At 43.6% G+C, this 17,467-nt stretch overlaps 1 protein-coding gene across 1 annotated transcript in view; it reads left to right on the top strand.

The window, feature by feature from the left end:
- The window catches only part of LOC308376885 (protein NDRG3-like), a 57,292-nt gene extending 40,805 nt beyond the window's left edge, over positions 1-16,487 (top strand). Inside the window, exons 6-16 of the mRNA XM_080853376.1 lie at positions 377-439; positions 770-830; positions 2,650-2,736; positions 5,753-5,809; positions 6,503-6,606; positions 6,708-6,773; positions 6,886-6,937; positions 7,268-7,315; positions 7,442-7,477; positions 7,604-7,655; positions 14,359-16,487. Of these exons, the coding sequence (XP_080709502.1) occupies positions 377-439; positions 770-830; positions 2,650-2,736; positions 5,753-5,809; positions 6,503-6,606; positions 6,708-6,773; positions 6,886-6,937; positions 7,268-7,315; positions 7,442-7,477; positions 7,604-7,655; positions 14,359-14,537 (805 nt within the window). The 3' untranslated portion in view covers positions 14,538-16,487. The remainder of the gene's footprint in view (positions 1-376; positions 440-769; positions 831-2,649; positions 2,737-5,752; positions 5,810-6,502; positions 6,607-6,707; positions 6,774-6,885; positions 6,938-7,267; positions 7,316-7,441; positions 7,478-7,603; positions 7,656-14,358) is intronic.
- The last annotated feature ends 980 nt before the right edge of the window (positions 16,488-17,467 follow it).

Genomic DNA, 17,467 nt, shown 5'->3' with positions numbered 1-17,467 from the left:
ACACACTCTTATTAGGGAACCACTCATCTGATGCACTTGTCTGACTCCTCAGCAGGGGAACCTTAGTGGTAGGAAACTCACTGATGAACTGATGTGAAGGTGTGCCATCAGCTCCCACATCTCACAGCCTGTAGTCTCTCATTCTCTTTCACCGCTTCTGCAAGAACAAGCAACATACTTCCCACTCCCACTTACAGTCCCAACTCCTCAAGTTTACACTCTAATGCAGTCTAATCCACTTATTTAGAGCTTTTAGAAACCAGATTTTGAGTCAAATTCTGAAAAACCTTTCCTCTCCGTCCCTACCCCCTCGCTCTCTTTCTTTATTTATTTATTTATTTATTTATTTCTCTCTCTCTCTCTCTCTCTCTCTCAGGTATCTGTACCCCACCGTGGATGAACTAGCTGAGATGATTCCTTCTGTTCTGACCCAGCTCAAGTGAGTACCCTGCTGCTGCCGCCCTCACCACCCAGACACATGGGAGGGCACCAGTGTGTCCTGTCTGAGGGCATGGAGAGAAAACAGCTTGGTGTTCCTCCATGTGATTTGATTCCACTCTGGTATTTATTATCAGTCTCACTTAGTGCCACAGTTGGTGATGGGAAACCCAATAAATGATGACATTCTGTCAGTTCTAAGTGTGTGTGTGTTTGTGCTCTGAGACTTTGTGTGTGTGTGTTCTAAGACTGTGTGTGTGTGTGGGTGTGTGTGTGGGTGTGGGTGTGTGTGTGTGTGTATTTGACACTTCTCTTTGTGTGTCTGCCGCAGGATAAACAGTGTAATTGGGATAGGAGTGGGCGCTGGAGCATACATCCTCTCCAGACTGGCGGTGAGTCTGCTGGCTGGCTGTCTTTTTCCATCTGCTGTTGCGTTCTTATTTCTTAGTTATGGTTATTTTATCTTATATGGTTATTCAGTGCTCTGTGTGTGAGCTTCAGGAAACAGACCCATGCCTTAGTATGAGAAGAACCAAGTTAGACCAAACAGATGGGTCTTTCCACAGTTTGCAATAATGAACGTAATAAGGGATGAACTTAACCCCGATTTCCCCAGCTAATCCCTTTAGCAGCATAGTTAAGGTCCCTCCTAGCACACACACACACACACACACACACACACACACACACACACACACACACACACACACACACACACACACACACACTTTCTTTCAGAGACATGTTCTCATACGTAATCAGCCTTGATACAGATAAAGAGGACTAGGCTCTGGTTAACTGTACAGTGCTGGAACAACACAGTTTTTCTGCTCAATAAACTCAGGGTCAGTGCTATTATTCGTGTCTGCTTTGATGTGATGCGGATCTTATGTAAAACTGAAGTAAATGTACTGTGTGGTTCAAATTCCCAGTTACCCATGTTAAATATACAGCCCATATTATTCATCAGCATAAATATAGGTTTCCCTGCCCTGCAAATGGTACAGTGAGCACACCTGCTGATTTAATATGTAGATCTGTACTGTGCTGTAAGTCAAGAGAAAAGACACTGCAACAGGTGAATGAAAGTGTGGAAATGCCACTTTCACATCCTGGATACATTGCAGAATGTCCTAAAGCCTCACCCTGTAGTTCCTCTATGAATGGCTGCTAACTTATATGGTCAAGTCTCTTGGTGTCCGCTTCACTGATGGCCCTTGGTTCAGACTCTATCTGGAGGGTGGCTGGTATGATTTGTCGAGGATTTTGTGATGTAATGTTTGTTCTCGGATACTTGATTTTACAAAGCTATCTTTTAAGCAAGCACACCATGTCTCAGATGCAGAGGATTTGCATAAATCTGCCTTTGTGAGCTACGAAGAAGACATCTTGACTTTTTTTTTCTTTTTTTAACACCACCAAAGCAGGGTTCTTTTTTTTTTTCCTGAGGCTAAGTCGAAGCGGTCCTTTACAGTATGCACGAGAGTGGGTATGAGGGAGAACACATGCCCGTGTGCCGAGAGAACTTGGAAATGTGTTAATTACAGTTAATTTTAGTCAAACCACTTTGCACCATTGTGGAGGTGTCAAGCAGGAAGAAGGAGATGCACTGCCTCATGATGATACTGATGAGGCCCAGACCTGCCTCGCCGCCCCCGCCCCCCCATCTTCCTCCTCTTTCTGCTGGCCGAGGTGCAGAGCTGACCGCATACGCAGGAAGATGAGCATTTGGGTTGTGACTGAGTGAGCTAATTATATGAAGATGCGTGAAAACAGCCCAGAGAGTGCTAGCTCTAAGAAAAACCTGGGGGTGATGCCTCAGGTGAATGAGGTAGTCAGAATTGACAAATTGAGAGAGTGCGAGCAGAAGAATTATCTCACTCAGAGGTCAAACCTTTAAAGACACAGTGAAGTGAGTATTTTTTTGCTTCACTGGCTCTGACGCTCTGGACAGTGGTGTCGAGTGTGTGTTATTGGAATTGTTGCTGCGCAGTTTTGAGGTGTGAAAGGCTGACCTGTTTTGCAATGAGCACATTTCAACCACAAAGGTCCTCAGCTCATGAGGAGGTGCAAGGTTTGTTGGTGCGATGACAATCTGCTGCCACACTCATGTTTCCTAGATAAAGCTGCAGACCTGTTAGACCCTCTGTGTTTCCGACCACCTTGAGTTTCCCTAACAGTCCCTTTCTCTGTTGGTCTGTGCTGTTATAGCTGAACGAACCTGCTCTGGTCGAGGGCCTGGTTCTGATCAATGTGGACCCTTGTGCTAAGGGCTGGATGGACTGGGCAGCAACCAAGGTGGGTACCCTCAGTACATCCATGCAGAGGCATATCACAGTGCACCAAACCTAGTGGATGTGCTTGCATTCAGCCCCCCTGAAAGTCATCACCATTTTCACAATTGTAAAAGATACTTACACATATTTTCCTAATCAGTATTTTGAATGTGAACATTTGTATTCTAGTATGTGTCCAAAGGTAAAATAAATATCTTATCTGCTAACATTGAAAATTAATAAATTAAAAACTGAAATATACTGGTTGCATACCTATGCAAACCCCTGTGCCTTTTGAGTTCCTGGTTAAGGTAGATGATGTCCAACAATATTTGTTATATACATAATATGCGTTTTGATGTCCAACAATGTTCTACACATATAATATGTGTTTTTATGTCCAATTGAGCACCATAAGAAGAAAATGATGCCTTGTAAAAATTCAAAAAAGTCCCCCAAACCAAGCATCTGAGAAAGACATTAGCTGGCAAGGGAGGCCACCACAGTCCAGCCCCGAAAATACCCAAAGTACAGGGGCAGAAATGAGGGTGCAGGTGTAGGAGTCCACACTATTTAGAGCTATCCATAAGAGTGGACTCTATTGGAGGATGGCAGAAAAAGTCACAGATTGATGTGGGAAAAGAATGTTTATGGCCATACATTTCTGTCCATCCTCAAAGTGCTACATGTAGCAATAATCTAACCCTAACCCTCCAAGGCCTCCAGAAATCCCATCCCAAATGTGAAATATGGAAACAGTCATGTTTTGGGGATATGTCTCACAGGAACTGGGAAATGTTTTAGAATTGAGGTGAGAATGAATGGAAAGAGAGCCAACCCAATGCAGCAAGCAACTCTGTGGCAGTCAGGGAGGCCAGGGAGAAGGATTACCGGTACCTAACAGAGATATCACTCAAGCCATAAGGCTAAAGCAACACTGGAGTGGCTCAAAAACAGTACAGTGAATATTTTATAATGGTTCGGTCCAAGCCCTGATCAAAATCCTACCCAGATCCTGTGGCACTCCAGTCCAGGACCTGCATCCCATCAACCTAGACGTTCCATATACAGCCGCGGAAAAAATTAAGAGACCACTTCAAAATTATCAGTTTCTCTGGTTTTACTATTTATTGGTATGTGTTAAAGTAAAATGTACATTTTTGTTTTATTCTATAACCTACTGGCAACATTCCTACCAAATTTCAAATAAAAATATTGTCATTTAGATCATTTATTTGCAGAAAAATGACAATTGGTCAAAATAACTAAAAAGATGCAGTGTCTTCAGATTTGAATAATGCAAAGAAAACAAGCTCATATTCATTTTTAAACTACACAATACTAATGCTTTAACTTAGGAAGAGTTCAGAAATCCATCTTCCTCTTGATCACATTTCAGAGGTTTTTTATGGGATTCAGGTCTCGAAATTGGGCTGGCCATGACAGGGTCCTGATCTGGTGGTACTCCATCCACACCTTTACTGGCCTGGCTGTGTGGCATGGAGCATTGCCCTGCTGGAAAAACATTGTCAGAGCAAAAGGAAGCAATTTTTCTTCCGGGACAACGTTGTACTTTGCCTGGTTGAGGTTTGTAAAAGACCATAAGGATTGAACCAAAGCGGACTGGAGGGTCTTCTAAGTTCGTCTTCTCTGATGAGTCCAATTTCACAGTAGGTGCAAGACTCTGTGGCTTGTAGGCCTCTCCAGGTCTCCGTCTAACCATCAGACGACCATGTGTTGGGCAAAGCTGAAAATTGGACTCAGAGAAGATGAACTTAGAAGATGACCTCCAGTCCGCTTTGGTTCAATCCTTATGGTCTTTTACAAACCTCAGCCAGGCAAAGTACAACGTTGTCCCGGAAGGAAAACTTGCTTCCTTTTGCTCTGACAATGTTCCCCAACTCTGAGAAGTGTTTTTTCCAGCAGGGCAATGCTCCATGCCACACAGCCAGGCCAGTAAAGGTGTGGATGGAGTACAACCAGATCAGGACCCTGTCATGGCCAGCCCAATTTCGAGACCTGAATCCCATAAAAAACCTCTGAAATGTGATCAAGAGGAAGATGGATGGTCACAAGCCATGAAAAGAAGCCGAGCTGCTTGAATTCTTGCGCCAGGAGTAGCATAAAGTCACCCAACGGCAATGTGAAAGACTGGTGGAGAGCATGCCAAGACACATGAAAGTTGTGATTTTAAATCAAGGTTATTCCACCAAATATTGATTTCTGAACTCTTCCTAAGTTAAAGCATTAGTATTGTGTAGTTTAAAAATGAATATGAGCTTGTTTTCTTTGCATTATTTGAGATCTGAAGACACTGCATCTTCTTAGTTATTTTGACCAATTGTCATTTTTCTGCAAATAAATGATCTAAATGACAATATTTTTATTTGAAATTTGGTAGGAATGTTGCCAGTAGGTTATAGAATAAAACAAAAATGTACATTTTACTTTAACACATACCAATAAATAGTAAAACCAGAGAAACTGATAATTTTGAAGTGGTCTCTTAATTTTTTCCGCGGCTGTATATCCTACTAAGAAGAAAGAAGGGAAAACACATCAGAACAATATGCAAAGCTGACTGTTGTTGCAGCATTCTCTTATTATTCTCTACCATCTATGTACAAGGAATATACAGAATATGAATAAGCCGGATATTTTAGTTTTTAATTATTTAGTTTTAGTAAATTTTGTTTATTTATAATGATGGATTTTGCCTTTAGATTAGTACTACAGCGTAAGTGTTCACAATGAAAATACTGATTGTTGTAAATATCTTTTGTAGCTCCGAAAAGGGTGATGACCGTCAGGGGGGTTGCACTTTTGCAAGCCCCTGTTGTTGTTAGTAATGCTCAGCTCATACCAACAGATGGCTTCTTTTTGAAGAAATGCATGAGGCTATCATGTTTAATATTAGGCATTAAGCAAATGCCATACCAAACCCCATATGGAGACTAGTAGGAATTACCCATGATGACAGATTATGGCAGTGTAAATGTTGTATTTCAATGTTTCCTCTCACTGCTTTGTGTTTGCAGTTGACTGGGTGGACCAGTAACCTGACGGACATTGTCATGGCCCATCACTTCAGCACGGTGAGTGTTAAGAGGAATAAGGGACTTCAACAGAGATGAAAGGACTGAGGAAAGTGTATTGAGAAGTAGTGTGTGTGTGTGTGTGTGTGTGTGTGTGTGTGTGTGTGTGTGTGTGTGTGTGTGTGTGTGTGTGAAGGGGGTATTTAAGGAGATGCAGGGGGAGGGCAGTGGTTCCTCTGTAATCCCCTCTAATGGGGAACCTCAGGCATTGCCATGGCGACAGCCTTAGTACTCCCCCCCCCCCCCCCTCCCCCTCTGACAGCTCCATGGTTATGTTGGAGCTGGACCCCCCCCCCCCCCCCCCCTCTCTCTTTCTTTCTTCATGAGAAGTCTCTTGGGCCTGTGGTATGTGTCATGAAAGAGGTTGAGAGATGAAGTGTTTGTGAGAGGCATCATCAGTTGAAATATTGGAGAAAAACATACACAATTAAACACCAGCCAGGAGAACAGAAGAGAAAGGCTTTGTAATCATGTTGTCTTGGTAGAGTGCTTTTGTGTCTCCCACTCCAATTTTCAAAAACTGAACAGGAATTTCTGTGCATTCATGTCAGAGTTTAAATGAAAAATAGTTTTTAGCATGCAACCTCCCTAGCACACTGTCAGAATGTATATTTTTTTATCAGCCGATTCCATCCCTCCATATGCTTCCCTGGAGCTGCGTTTACATGTGACTGTAATGTGTGCCGTCTGCAGGAGGAGCTGACTGATGACCTGGAGATCACCCAGACCTACCATCTCCACATTGCCCAGGACATCAACCAGGACAACATGGCCCTCTTCTACAACTCCTACAACGCGTAAGCCTCGCTTTGTGTACAGTCACAGAAACTGCCCAAAAAGCATTCCGGGTCAGTATGACAGATGGTTTGATGACAGATGTTGTGTTGGGTTTTTGCAGTCGTCGGGATTTGGAGATCGAGAGGCCCATCCCTGGTCTGAACGAGGAGACCGTCATCACCCTGAAGTATGTGAGCCTGAGGCCTTCATATCTCCCTCTATGCTTTACTTGAAGTTTTCTTTTGCTTCCTGGGTCTTGCCAGTGCTACCTCTGATGAGTCCTTCCTGTCTGTCCTTAGGTGTCCATCTCTGTTGATTGTGGGAGACACGGGCCCAGCTGTGGACACTGTGGTGAGTGTCCTATCTGTCTGTGCACATGTGCGTGGCGTGTGGTGTGATCTCTCGTGTTAAAACGATCCAACCATAACTCTGTTTGTCCTGAATGGTTTGCCTGCATTATTGTTTGACTGGTGGGGAAGCGTCAGCCGTGGAGTTGTCTCAGCTATTAGGTCTTCTGTTTGTTTTACATCGTGCAACACACCGGCACAGAACAACCTGTGCTATCAGCAGGCATGCACAGATGAAACATCCCCAAGGTTCCTGCTCCTTTCAAGTGTGTCATTTGGCCCTCGCGACAGGTTCACTGAGCAGTCTTTTCATCTTGTTTTTGTTCCATCCCAGGTGGAGTGCAACTCAAGGTTAAACCCCACGAAAACGACTTTGCTCAAAGTGGGTGGCTTTCTTGCTCTCTTTCTATCTTTCTTCTTTCTTTCTTTGTCATGTTTGGTTGTTTTGTGATACACACAGCACTGGCCTGGCAGTTTGAGTTGAAACGTTTGTCTGGTCTTTTCACAGATGGCTGACTGTGGTGGACTGCCGCAGGTCGTCCAGGTAAGGATCATTAATAAAGCTGACCCTAGAAAAAAATCTCCTGAGATACAACCTCAAAAGTTGTTCAAAGCTAATATCAGTTTGGCCTTTCCGCTGAGTTGAGTGTATGTGTGTGTTTTCTTGCAGCCTGGTAAACTCACCGAGGCCTTCAAATACTTTGTGCAAGGAATGGGCTACAGTGAGTACATCCTTTCTGTCTTTTTGTCTATTTCAGTGATTTATCACTCAAGCTTTCAGTCTTCAGTCAATCAGAAGGGTTTGGCATAGTGTTGTGGTGGTGTTTTGTTTTTTACGTGTCTTAAGATGTATTATGTCTCTGTGTCTTGTCTGAGAGTCTCACTTCACTCTCCTTGTTCTCTCCAAAGATGTCACATTTAAAATACGTTTTTTGACACCTCAACTGTCCCTCCAAGCCCCAAACCACCCACATGAACACAAACAACCAGTCTTCTGCCCCTCTCTCTCTCTCTCTCTCTCTCTCTCTCTCTCTCTCTCTCTCTCTCTCTCTCTCTCTCCCACTCCCTCTCTTTCTTTCTTTCTCTCTCTCTCTCTCTCTCTCTCTCTCTCTCCCACTCCCTCTCTTTTTTTCTTTCTCTCTCTATCTCTCTCTCTCTCTCTCTCTCTCTCTCTCTCTTCCTCACTCTGTTTCTCTGTATCTGGACAGTGTCTATTAACATCTGACTGGCTCTAGTATGATGTTTGCTGTGCTGCTAACCTGTTAACTGGATGGGATGTTGGCAGTTATACATCTGGGAGGCTGGTCCTGGGACTTCCAGTCAGTAGCTCACTCTGACTTTTTGAAACGGCCAAATGATGCCAGTAATGAAACAAATATCTGTCAGAGCATCATTTAACCAACTGTGAAACTGTAAACTGTCTGTTGTCTGTTGTGGGTAACATTTATTAGTGGCAAGTATCTGAACTGTCATAAAAATATAATTCATTTTGAATTCAGTATTTGGTTGGACCGGTAATCAGTCCTCTCCAGGCTTGAGGTAGGAGACACCATTAGACAGGCTCACACTGTTGGGGAGTTGCTTGTTGTTACTAATTTCCCATTGCCACCTGTCGTCCTGTGTCCTGTCTGGTTTCAGTGCTGAACAGCTCCAGTAAGTATGGCTCACTTCACCTCAGGATGATGTGGTGCATGGCCTGTCTTAATCCCTCTCTGTGACACTATCTCAGACAAACACACACACGCACACACAGTCACGCATGCACACACCCACCCCCACACACAAACATACTTTAGACGGTTTGCTGCTGCAGGAACTAGCAGGCCTGTTCAGGGCGGCCTGCACCTTTGTGAGTGTTTTCCGTATGCTGGATACGCCCCCGTAGGACTACTGTTAGGGCCATTTCCAGGGAAGAAATAAGTCTCTTCTATGGGGAGGTACCTTGTTGCAGTCCTAGTTACACAGTGAATATAGCAAAAGGATTTATAGCTTATGGAGTTATATTGAGGCTATTGTCGCAGGATGATCAGATGAAAAAAGTGAGCTAGGCATTAATTAATCAACAGTTGTGGTCTTCATTTATCAAGTAATTACAACGGCCGTGAACCCATTTAAAGAAATGTTATTTATAGCAAAATTCAACTGCCTACTCGAACTTGTGTAATCCCAATGTTATCTAGAAATTCTTATTTAACGCACTTATGTTGGTGCTGCTGGTCGAGAAATATATCGTTATTTTGTCATGCTCAGAATTGTCGTCAGGATCTAAGAGCTAAGTGATAAGGCTACGTCAACTAAAGGCTAAAGACAAAAGGACTGAGCAGTGGGCCGTTCAGGTAAACGGTCGAGCCACTTGAAAGTCCCATGTTCCTGCAGTGGAAAGGCACCTATACACACACACACACACCCAAACAGAGGCAGTCTTACAGCTCTTACACACACACTTCACTCTATTTGAGATCTTCGGTTTAATGATGCAGTTCTCCGATTTAAGGAACAGTGCTTTTAGTAACCTTTACTGTATAAAGTAGTTTACATTGATAATAGACCAGAGGATCTATAGACAGTCACTGTATCTGAGAACTGCTGTCAAGCTCTGCTGTTTCTTTCCAAGCAACCTTTAATATCAGTTTCATTCTGAGTCAACAAATGTTTATATGTTCCTGCCAGTCTTTGTTTGCACATATAAACATTGAATGAAATCCTGTGTCCTTTGGTACTCCAAATAAGTCTGCCTTCTCCTGGGCAGACAGAAAGAATAAATGGATTTTGGACTGTTCTTGGCCTGTGTTTACAAAGCTTTTTATATTGCCGCTAAGTTCCTAAGTATTATGACTACAAGGTGCACTACAACCGTCATACTTATTTCAGTCAATTCATCTGTCAACGATGTCCAAAAATAGTCTGTGAAAGCCTCAGCTATAACCACTGTCTTTTGTAAGCAACAACAAAATTCAACAGAAACATTGTGGTTAATTTAGCTACAAAGCCCCTAACACCTCTCTGCGCTTTCACTCTTTTGCCAGGACTGTTTGTACGTGACTGTACACGTTTCTGCCTTGCCGCACTAAATAAATTCTACAGTCCCTGTCATTAGCCAGCAAAGAGTTAACTGTAACTCGTTTACTCTCAAACACCAGTGATTTTAGAACCTGATTACCTCACGTGTAGTGACACTGGGTCAAGCTAGTTTTATAAGAAGACATAAAATGTTTGAATGAGCAAACGCCTATACACAGCTTCTAGCTTCCGTCTCAATTAATTTGATGCGGTTAGCATCAATGGCCCACAATGGTTCTCAAACTGGAACATTGCAAAGGTTTGACAATCCCCTGGTCTAATCAATGGTATTGATAGCCTTAAAGATGAATTATCTAAGCTCTCTGACCTGTCCTCGGTCATTCAACATGGAATTTTACCACCTGCTTAAACTCTTCACCAGTTTCTCTGCAATGGGAGTAGACACCTAACCATCAATATAAAAACTCTTCTTCCAGGTTCCCCTTACTGAGAGTTACACTTCTACATTTGCTAGGTTTCACTAGGTTTGTTAGCAGCTACATAAATAGAATTTAGGAACCTGAGACCAACCTGTAATAAGGTAAAAGTGAGAACTCCTAAGCTAAGAGAAAGACTGTGTTGCTATGGCTCACATTAAGTCTCTTGCACAAGTTTGTTTTCAAGGACCTCAGTGATTGGTGGACGAGCAACAGGTCTGTGAGTAGGCGTGTGCTTCATAGCCTATCACGAAGAACGATAGATAAATAAATAAAACAGTGACAGGCTTCACATTCATTATTAGTAACAGAATACTACCCACAGGCCAAGTATATTCACACTTTTTTCAATATAGTGTGTAGACAGTATTGACAGGAGCTAGTTTAATTTTACAACCAAGCATTGTATTCAATTCAATGGTGGCACTGAGTGGGTTGTTTTGGTTGTTTAGTGATATTTATACATCCCTTACGATTATTAATTATTCCCTTGTCATTGAAACGGTAGGCAAATTCTGCGTTCCATAACATTATAACTGCACTTTTTTTGTTCGTCTGGGAGTTGGTCTCAGTGAGGTAGGAGTCCTCTCGACTACTTCTTAGCTCTTCTTGAGTTTCTCCCAAATTGTTAAGTCTGAAGCTTACTTTCAGCCCTAAGATACGTTGTGAACATGGGCCTTGTTCTTTACCATCCATTCATTTGATGCCTCTTTGTGGCAGCACTTTCCACCAAGGTTCCTCCCACCTTCTTCCTTGGGGTGGTTTGCTCCAACTCTCTGTTCTTTTTTTTTTTTTTTTTTTTGGGGTGTTAAAGTTGCCTCAGTTTCCACCCACCTGTTCCTTTCATACCGGGACATGTGCAGTGGAAAGTGGTTGCTGTACCAAACCTGGCTAGCCATGGCTAACGTGCACATCAACCAGAACACACACCCGCCCATCAGGCGCCTCCGTTTTGTCACCTTCTAGAACAATTGCTCTGGAGAATAAAGGGGGGAATTCCTCACGGGTATGAAAATAAAAAACCCAGTTGCATCCCACTCATCACCATCAAAATGAAAATACTAACGACAAATACCAAGTCACAGGCATAGTGCTTTCTGAATATTTTAGGCGTTTAATCTCAGGTATTTCCCACATAGCACTATGGCTGAACAACAACGGCTAGCAGGTTGATTTGAGTTAGTCTTGCAAGCACTTTGTGTTTGTGTGTGTGTGGGGGGGGGGGGAGCATATTAACTCCGAGTAAGTCATCCAGTAGAATAACGTGTGTTCTGCACTTCAGGAGATTAGTCACATTCTTCCCCCTCTCTTCACAAACTCCAAAGGTCAATCAGGTGACCTTTTGGCCTCTGTAAGCAGTCCAAGCCCCTCTGTTCCCAGTGAGACTTAAGGCCCTGCTCCCCTCCATGCCTTCTTAATACACCATTTGAATCCATGGCCACAGCAAGGTCTTTGCAGATGGTTTCCTCCATCACCACTCTCCTAACACATGCTGAGCAGAAGACTTGTAATCAGTGAGCAGAAGCGTTAATGCGTAGTTACTGAGAGGAAAGGTGAAAACAGGAGTGTAATTCTCTTCAGTGCTGCCTGATCACTCAGCCCTTGACTGTAGAGTTACTAAAAAGTTACACTGAGAAGGTTGCACTTCATGATTCCACTCTCGGTTTCTATCAACTATTTATATCTATGGTGGTCTTGTCACCTCCCCCCCACCCCCCACCGGCCATTGCATCTGAGTTGAGTATGGCAATTTCCTATCAGATCTGAACATGCTCCTCACGGCATGACAACAAGAGTCAGAGGCACTCGGAGCTGAAGCTGGGGGCGTGCCGTGACGTGTGCTCAGTCATGTCTGACTTTGAGTCAGCCGGGGTCTGCTGTGCTTTCCTCATGGGGCCATGTCAACAAACACGCAAACACCTAAAAGCCCAGGCCACCCCACCCTGCACCAAAAGAAAGCTCACCGTACTCAACTACGTAAACAAGCGTCACCCATGCCACTACAGCCCACGGTGCAGAAAAGCTTTCCTCACAGCTGTAGATGCGGCAACAGTGTCTCCCATGAGGTCATACACTAACATTTAGACATTTCTGTAAATGAATTTAGCAGTGATCAGATCAGAGTAGGTTTACATTTTCTAATTAACACTAGTAGCCCCTGGGAATTTGAATCTGTGCTCCTTCTATGGTTAGTTCTGGTGACCTCCACAGTAGTGCTTCAGTGTGTGTCTACAAGATATGAAGTCTCTGCTGTGCTGTGTGCATTTGGCTCTTCTCCGGGAATGGAAATGTCTCCAGACTGGACAGTACAGCTGAACAGACAGGGGCGAATATATAATCTAGCGCCCCAATGCTCTGGCTTTGATGTCCACACTTTTCTGTGAAGTGCCATCTGTCTGTCTGTGTGTCTGTGTGCGTGTTTGTGTGTGTGTGTGTGCTTTTTAGGATGTGTATCTGCGTGCTTGCCCGTGTGTTGGAAAGCTGCTTGCCTCTCACGGTTCTAGTCTGAGTGGAATAAACCAGATTCCCAGCTCTCACCATCTGGCCGTTCCTTGGGATCCATGTAGTCATAGTGCAGCTCTCTCTCTGTCTCTCTGGTACTCACCTTGTTTAACCTCTCCCTTCTTTCTTCCTTCTCTCTCTGTTTCTCATTCTGTCTCTCCCACTGAATGCATGGTAATAACCTTCCCGAATCCCTCTATTTCCCTCCCTCCCTTCCTCCTCTCCTCCTCTCCTCCACCCCTTCTGCCTCTGTGAAATGCTTACAGTTCCCCATGTGCTGCTCAGCCACTTGAACAGCGAATCAGGTACCAGGAGTTCACCAAACAGTTTTGGCTGTGCCAAGCTGCTAGCTCTAACAACAGTGCTCTGTTCTCCTCACCCTCCATCACTGGCTGTTCGGCTCAACATATATGCGAAAGCCATTGTCTCCTGTCTCTCACTGTCTTGTGCATCATGACATATGGAAATGCATGCTATTGGTCACGATCGAGGTTATGGGTCTTGCAAAAGTGTGTTTGAAAGTGCGATTGAGTTAGCTGTGAGTAGGAGAGCGTGTGTGGTGTCTGTACTTGTGTATTTTGTTCCAAGTTTACTTTTCCTTCTTTTCCCTCTGCACTGACTTTCTTTGACTCAGTTGTGCATGAAACATTCCTCCATTTTTTTGCGATTCCTATGTATTCATTTTTCTAGCACTGCAAAAATGAATTGGAACTCAAAAGAGGAAACTCGAAAGAGGATATTCTTTTCTTCAGGGGAGAATAATGACAACGTCAACCATTAAGCATGGTTTTAAAATGGAAGATTTCACATGGGAGAGTTCATGGTTCAAACTTTTTTAAACTCTGTGGCCCTTTCTTTGACTAAGAATAATTACTAAAGCTTTGCTTAAACTTCAGCTTTGGGTGATTCCTTAGTGACTGGTGTTAAGTGTCTGTCTTTTTGCCAGTTAATTGTGCAGAGTTACTAACCAGTCAGTCAAAGGTGTCAAGATGGCTAACAAAAGATTTCCAATAATTGTACATTTATGTGCATCTCTAGCAAACCCCAATTAAATACAAATGACTGTTAACATGCAAACATCCATGAATGTCTCCCAATTAAAACAAAAAACAAACCAAGGGCTAAAGCAGTGGCTGTTGATCCTGTAGTGTTCAGTAGGTCCAGCGTGAGACATGTAGTATTAGGGGACTGTTGATGGGCTATTCGGCCCTCATTATTCTCCCACCATCACCACATTCTGGATGACGCAACACCAGCACTCTTGGGGGCCAAGCAACCGCCCTTCCTTCTCCCAGTTTCAACCCTGACCCCTGAACTTCACTCCCTATTCCATTACTGAAGTTATTTCAAGTGAGTTTGTGGGAACCTCATTTTTGCAGGTCCAATTTGGACAGTCTTTAATATTGTCTTTCTCTTTCTCTCCCAGTGCCCACAGCGAGCATGACCCGCCTGGTCCGCTCGCGCACCCACTCGTCCTCCAGCATGGGCTCAATTGACCTCCCGCGCAGCCGCACCCACACCACCAACTCACAGCTAGAGGGCGCCACCGCTGGCCCGGCCCACGACGCCCAGAACCGGCCACAGACCATGGAGGTGTCCTGCTAGAGGGCCAGTTCTTTCAGCCCACCACCTCTACCTGGCTGACCTAACCCTCAGTGCAGCCAGACACGGCCTCAATGCTTTTTGTTTCTTTCTTCTTTTTTTTTTTCTTCTTCTCTCTTTCTCTCTCTCTATCTATCTACATCACCATCTTTCTTCTTTAATCTTTCACTCATTCCATGTGTGCGAGTCAGAGAATGTGGTCATGGTGAAAGGGATAGCTGGTGGGACTACTGTATTTGTAATCCAGAGCTACTTGAACACAAAAGTCTCAGAGGCCCAGAGGTCCTCAGTGGTCTCCCTGCATAGGATTTGGGTTGGCCCTTTCTCATCAGCTCTCCCCCCCCACACACCCCCTGCCCTCTCTGTTACATCTGGGCTCCATGACCAGTCCTTTATCTCCCTGTTACATCTGGGCTTCATGACCAGTCCTTTATCTCCCTGTTACATCTGGGCTTCATGACCAGTCCTTTATCTCCCTGTTACATCTGGGCTCCATGACCAGTCCTTTATCTCCCTGTTACATCTGGGCTTCATGACCAGTCCTTTATCTCCCTGTTACATCTGGGCTTCATGACCAGTCCTTTATCTCCCTGTTACATCTGGGCTTCATGACCAGTCCTTTATCTCCCTGTTACATCTGGGCTTCATGACCAGTCCTTTATCTCCCTGTTACATCTGGGCTTCATGACCAGTCTCTTATCTCCTTGTTGCTTTTGTAAATATAACTTGAGATGTCTCCTTACAGAAAAGGGGGCTGGGGTTCTGTGTGGATGGGAACGAGGTCTTGAAGGAGCATCTCTGTACATGTCTTTCCTCTAGGTCTTCCTCTGTATAGACTAGACCAAATCATATCCCAGAGCACACACACGTTTCCCCTCCCTCTTGTTTCTGTCTCACGATATTCCTGATCTGCTCTCCCACATTGGCACTCATGGAGTGACACACCAATGGTTTTTGTGGTCTTTGTTTTCTATTATTATTATTATTATTATTATTATTCTCATTATTATTATTATTAATGTTATTCTGTTGTGATTTGTGAAATACTTTATGCTTATTTATGATTGCAAAGTAGTATGACGCTCATTCTTGTTCTGTACCTCCAAACCACAAACTATGGACAGCATGACCCTATTGTGCAGTAGGTTAATCTAAAAAAAAAAAAGTGTACTTCAGGATTGCATTTGTCTAGTTGTCTATGTATCTAGAGGTAGACAGCATCACTGTTATACTGTTAGCATTGTCTCATATGGAAAGAATGTCAACATCTCAATTGACCTTAGGTTAAGAATCTAAAGACAAGGACTTAGCATCTCTCCTTGACTTCTCGTGGAGACACTGATATATTTGGTGTGAGTAGCCATGTCGACTCAGTTATCAGTTGAGTTGAATTAGAAAGCCTGTAAAGCTTTAGGTATGAGGGCTTCTGTAGTTTATCCACGGCCGTTAGCTTCTTATTAAAACAGAAACTTGGCAGTAAGGGAACCATAGAGAACTGCTGACGCCCCAATATCACAATCAATTTGAGATTTGAGAAGTCCCTGGACTGAAACAAAACCTCAAAAGAAACAAACATTTCTGAAATGCATCACTTGAAGAAAAGAAATGGATGTATGACAGAACAGTTCGATCCCGATTTTTGATTGACTTGTCCTGTTCCTCTGACACATTGGGACTTTGACCCCTTCCATTCTTCTAATTCATGCATTTATTTCCTAGGTTTTAGTTTTGTCTTGTTATTATTATTGTAATAAATATTACTGTTTTTCATTTGTTATTATGGATGGGTATGGTTTATTGTTCTCTGGATTGTACCACACCCTTAGCAGAGCTTGTGGTGATGATGCGTTGTGCTTTATCCTTCGAGCCTGGGGGAGGTGTCGTACTTTAAACTGTATGCTGATTATATCAATTTGTACTGATTATGAAATAAAGCTAGAAGTTGTTCATAAAGTGGTGATTGACATTTTTTTCTCCCAATGGCACAACAATATTCAAGAGGCTAAAAGGTTTTATAGTATTATGTGTTTCTGTTGCTGAACGAGTGTTCGAACAATTCCAATATTGTGGGTTAGATACGCATGAAACACACAGATCAAAATGGATATGTGTGTAGTGCTGTTAGTCATGGATGAAAGTATCTATTAAATGACTAAATGTGAAATTGTCGGTATTTTTGATTTAATCTTATGTGCACAAGCTTCTCAACCGCTTCCTTTTTTATCTCCCATGAACAGACCACAACCTCATGAATGGGTCCTTGTCCCAAACCCCAGAAATGGCTTTTTGTCCCCAAACCTCAATAATGGTTCTTATCCCTAGCCTCAAATAATGGTTCCTCATCTCAAACCACAATAGTGGCTGCTCATCCCAAACCCTGGTAGTAGCTGCTCATGCCATTGACCAATGAGACACTGCTCCTTCTTTTTACTTCACTGATGATACACGGTTGTATGCTCTTCAGATAATGTGCTTTGGTGACATCACCATGATGCCTCTCTGCGTCAGTGACCTTTTCCTCAGCGCTGGAAGAGGGTGTTCATTAGCGTCAATTTACAGAGCCACAGGCAGGGGGTCCAGACTTCACACTGGGCCCAGCCGAGGAAGAGAGAGAAGGTAGAGAGAGCTCAGACAGACCGGAGGTGGGCAGTAAAGGCCACCGAAGCCACTGGGTGGGACTGACGCCTGATGATCGCCCTTGATGGCAAATGGAAGCTCGTGAGTCAGAGAATCATAACAGATGAGACCATCTGCCGCCAGTCAGCTGTTGCATGTTATTGAGTTCATATGAGCAACAACAGACTGTCCATGTTTCAACCCGAAATGCTTGTGGACATAAGGTGCTAGTGTAGACAGAGAGGTACATGCTTGGACAACTTCTGTACGACAACGATGTACCTCGAGAGAGCAGTTTACCACAATCTAAAGCACTT

The sequence above is a fragment of the Sprattus sprattus genome, assembly GCF_963457725.1.
Source record: "Sprattus sprattus genome assembly, chromosome: 16".
NCBI classification, from domain to species: Eukaryota; Metazoa; Chordata; class Actinopteri; order Clupeiformes; family Clupeidae; genus Sprattus; species Sprattus sprattus.
This window is presented reverse-complemented; position numbering and strand designations above follow the sequence as displayed.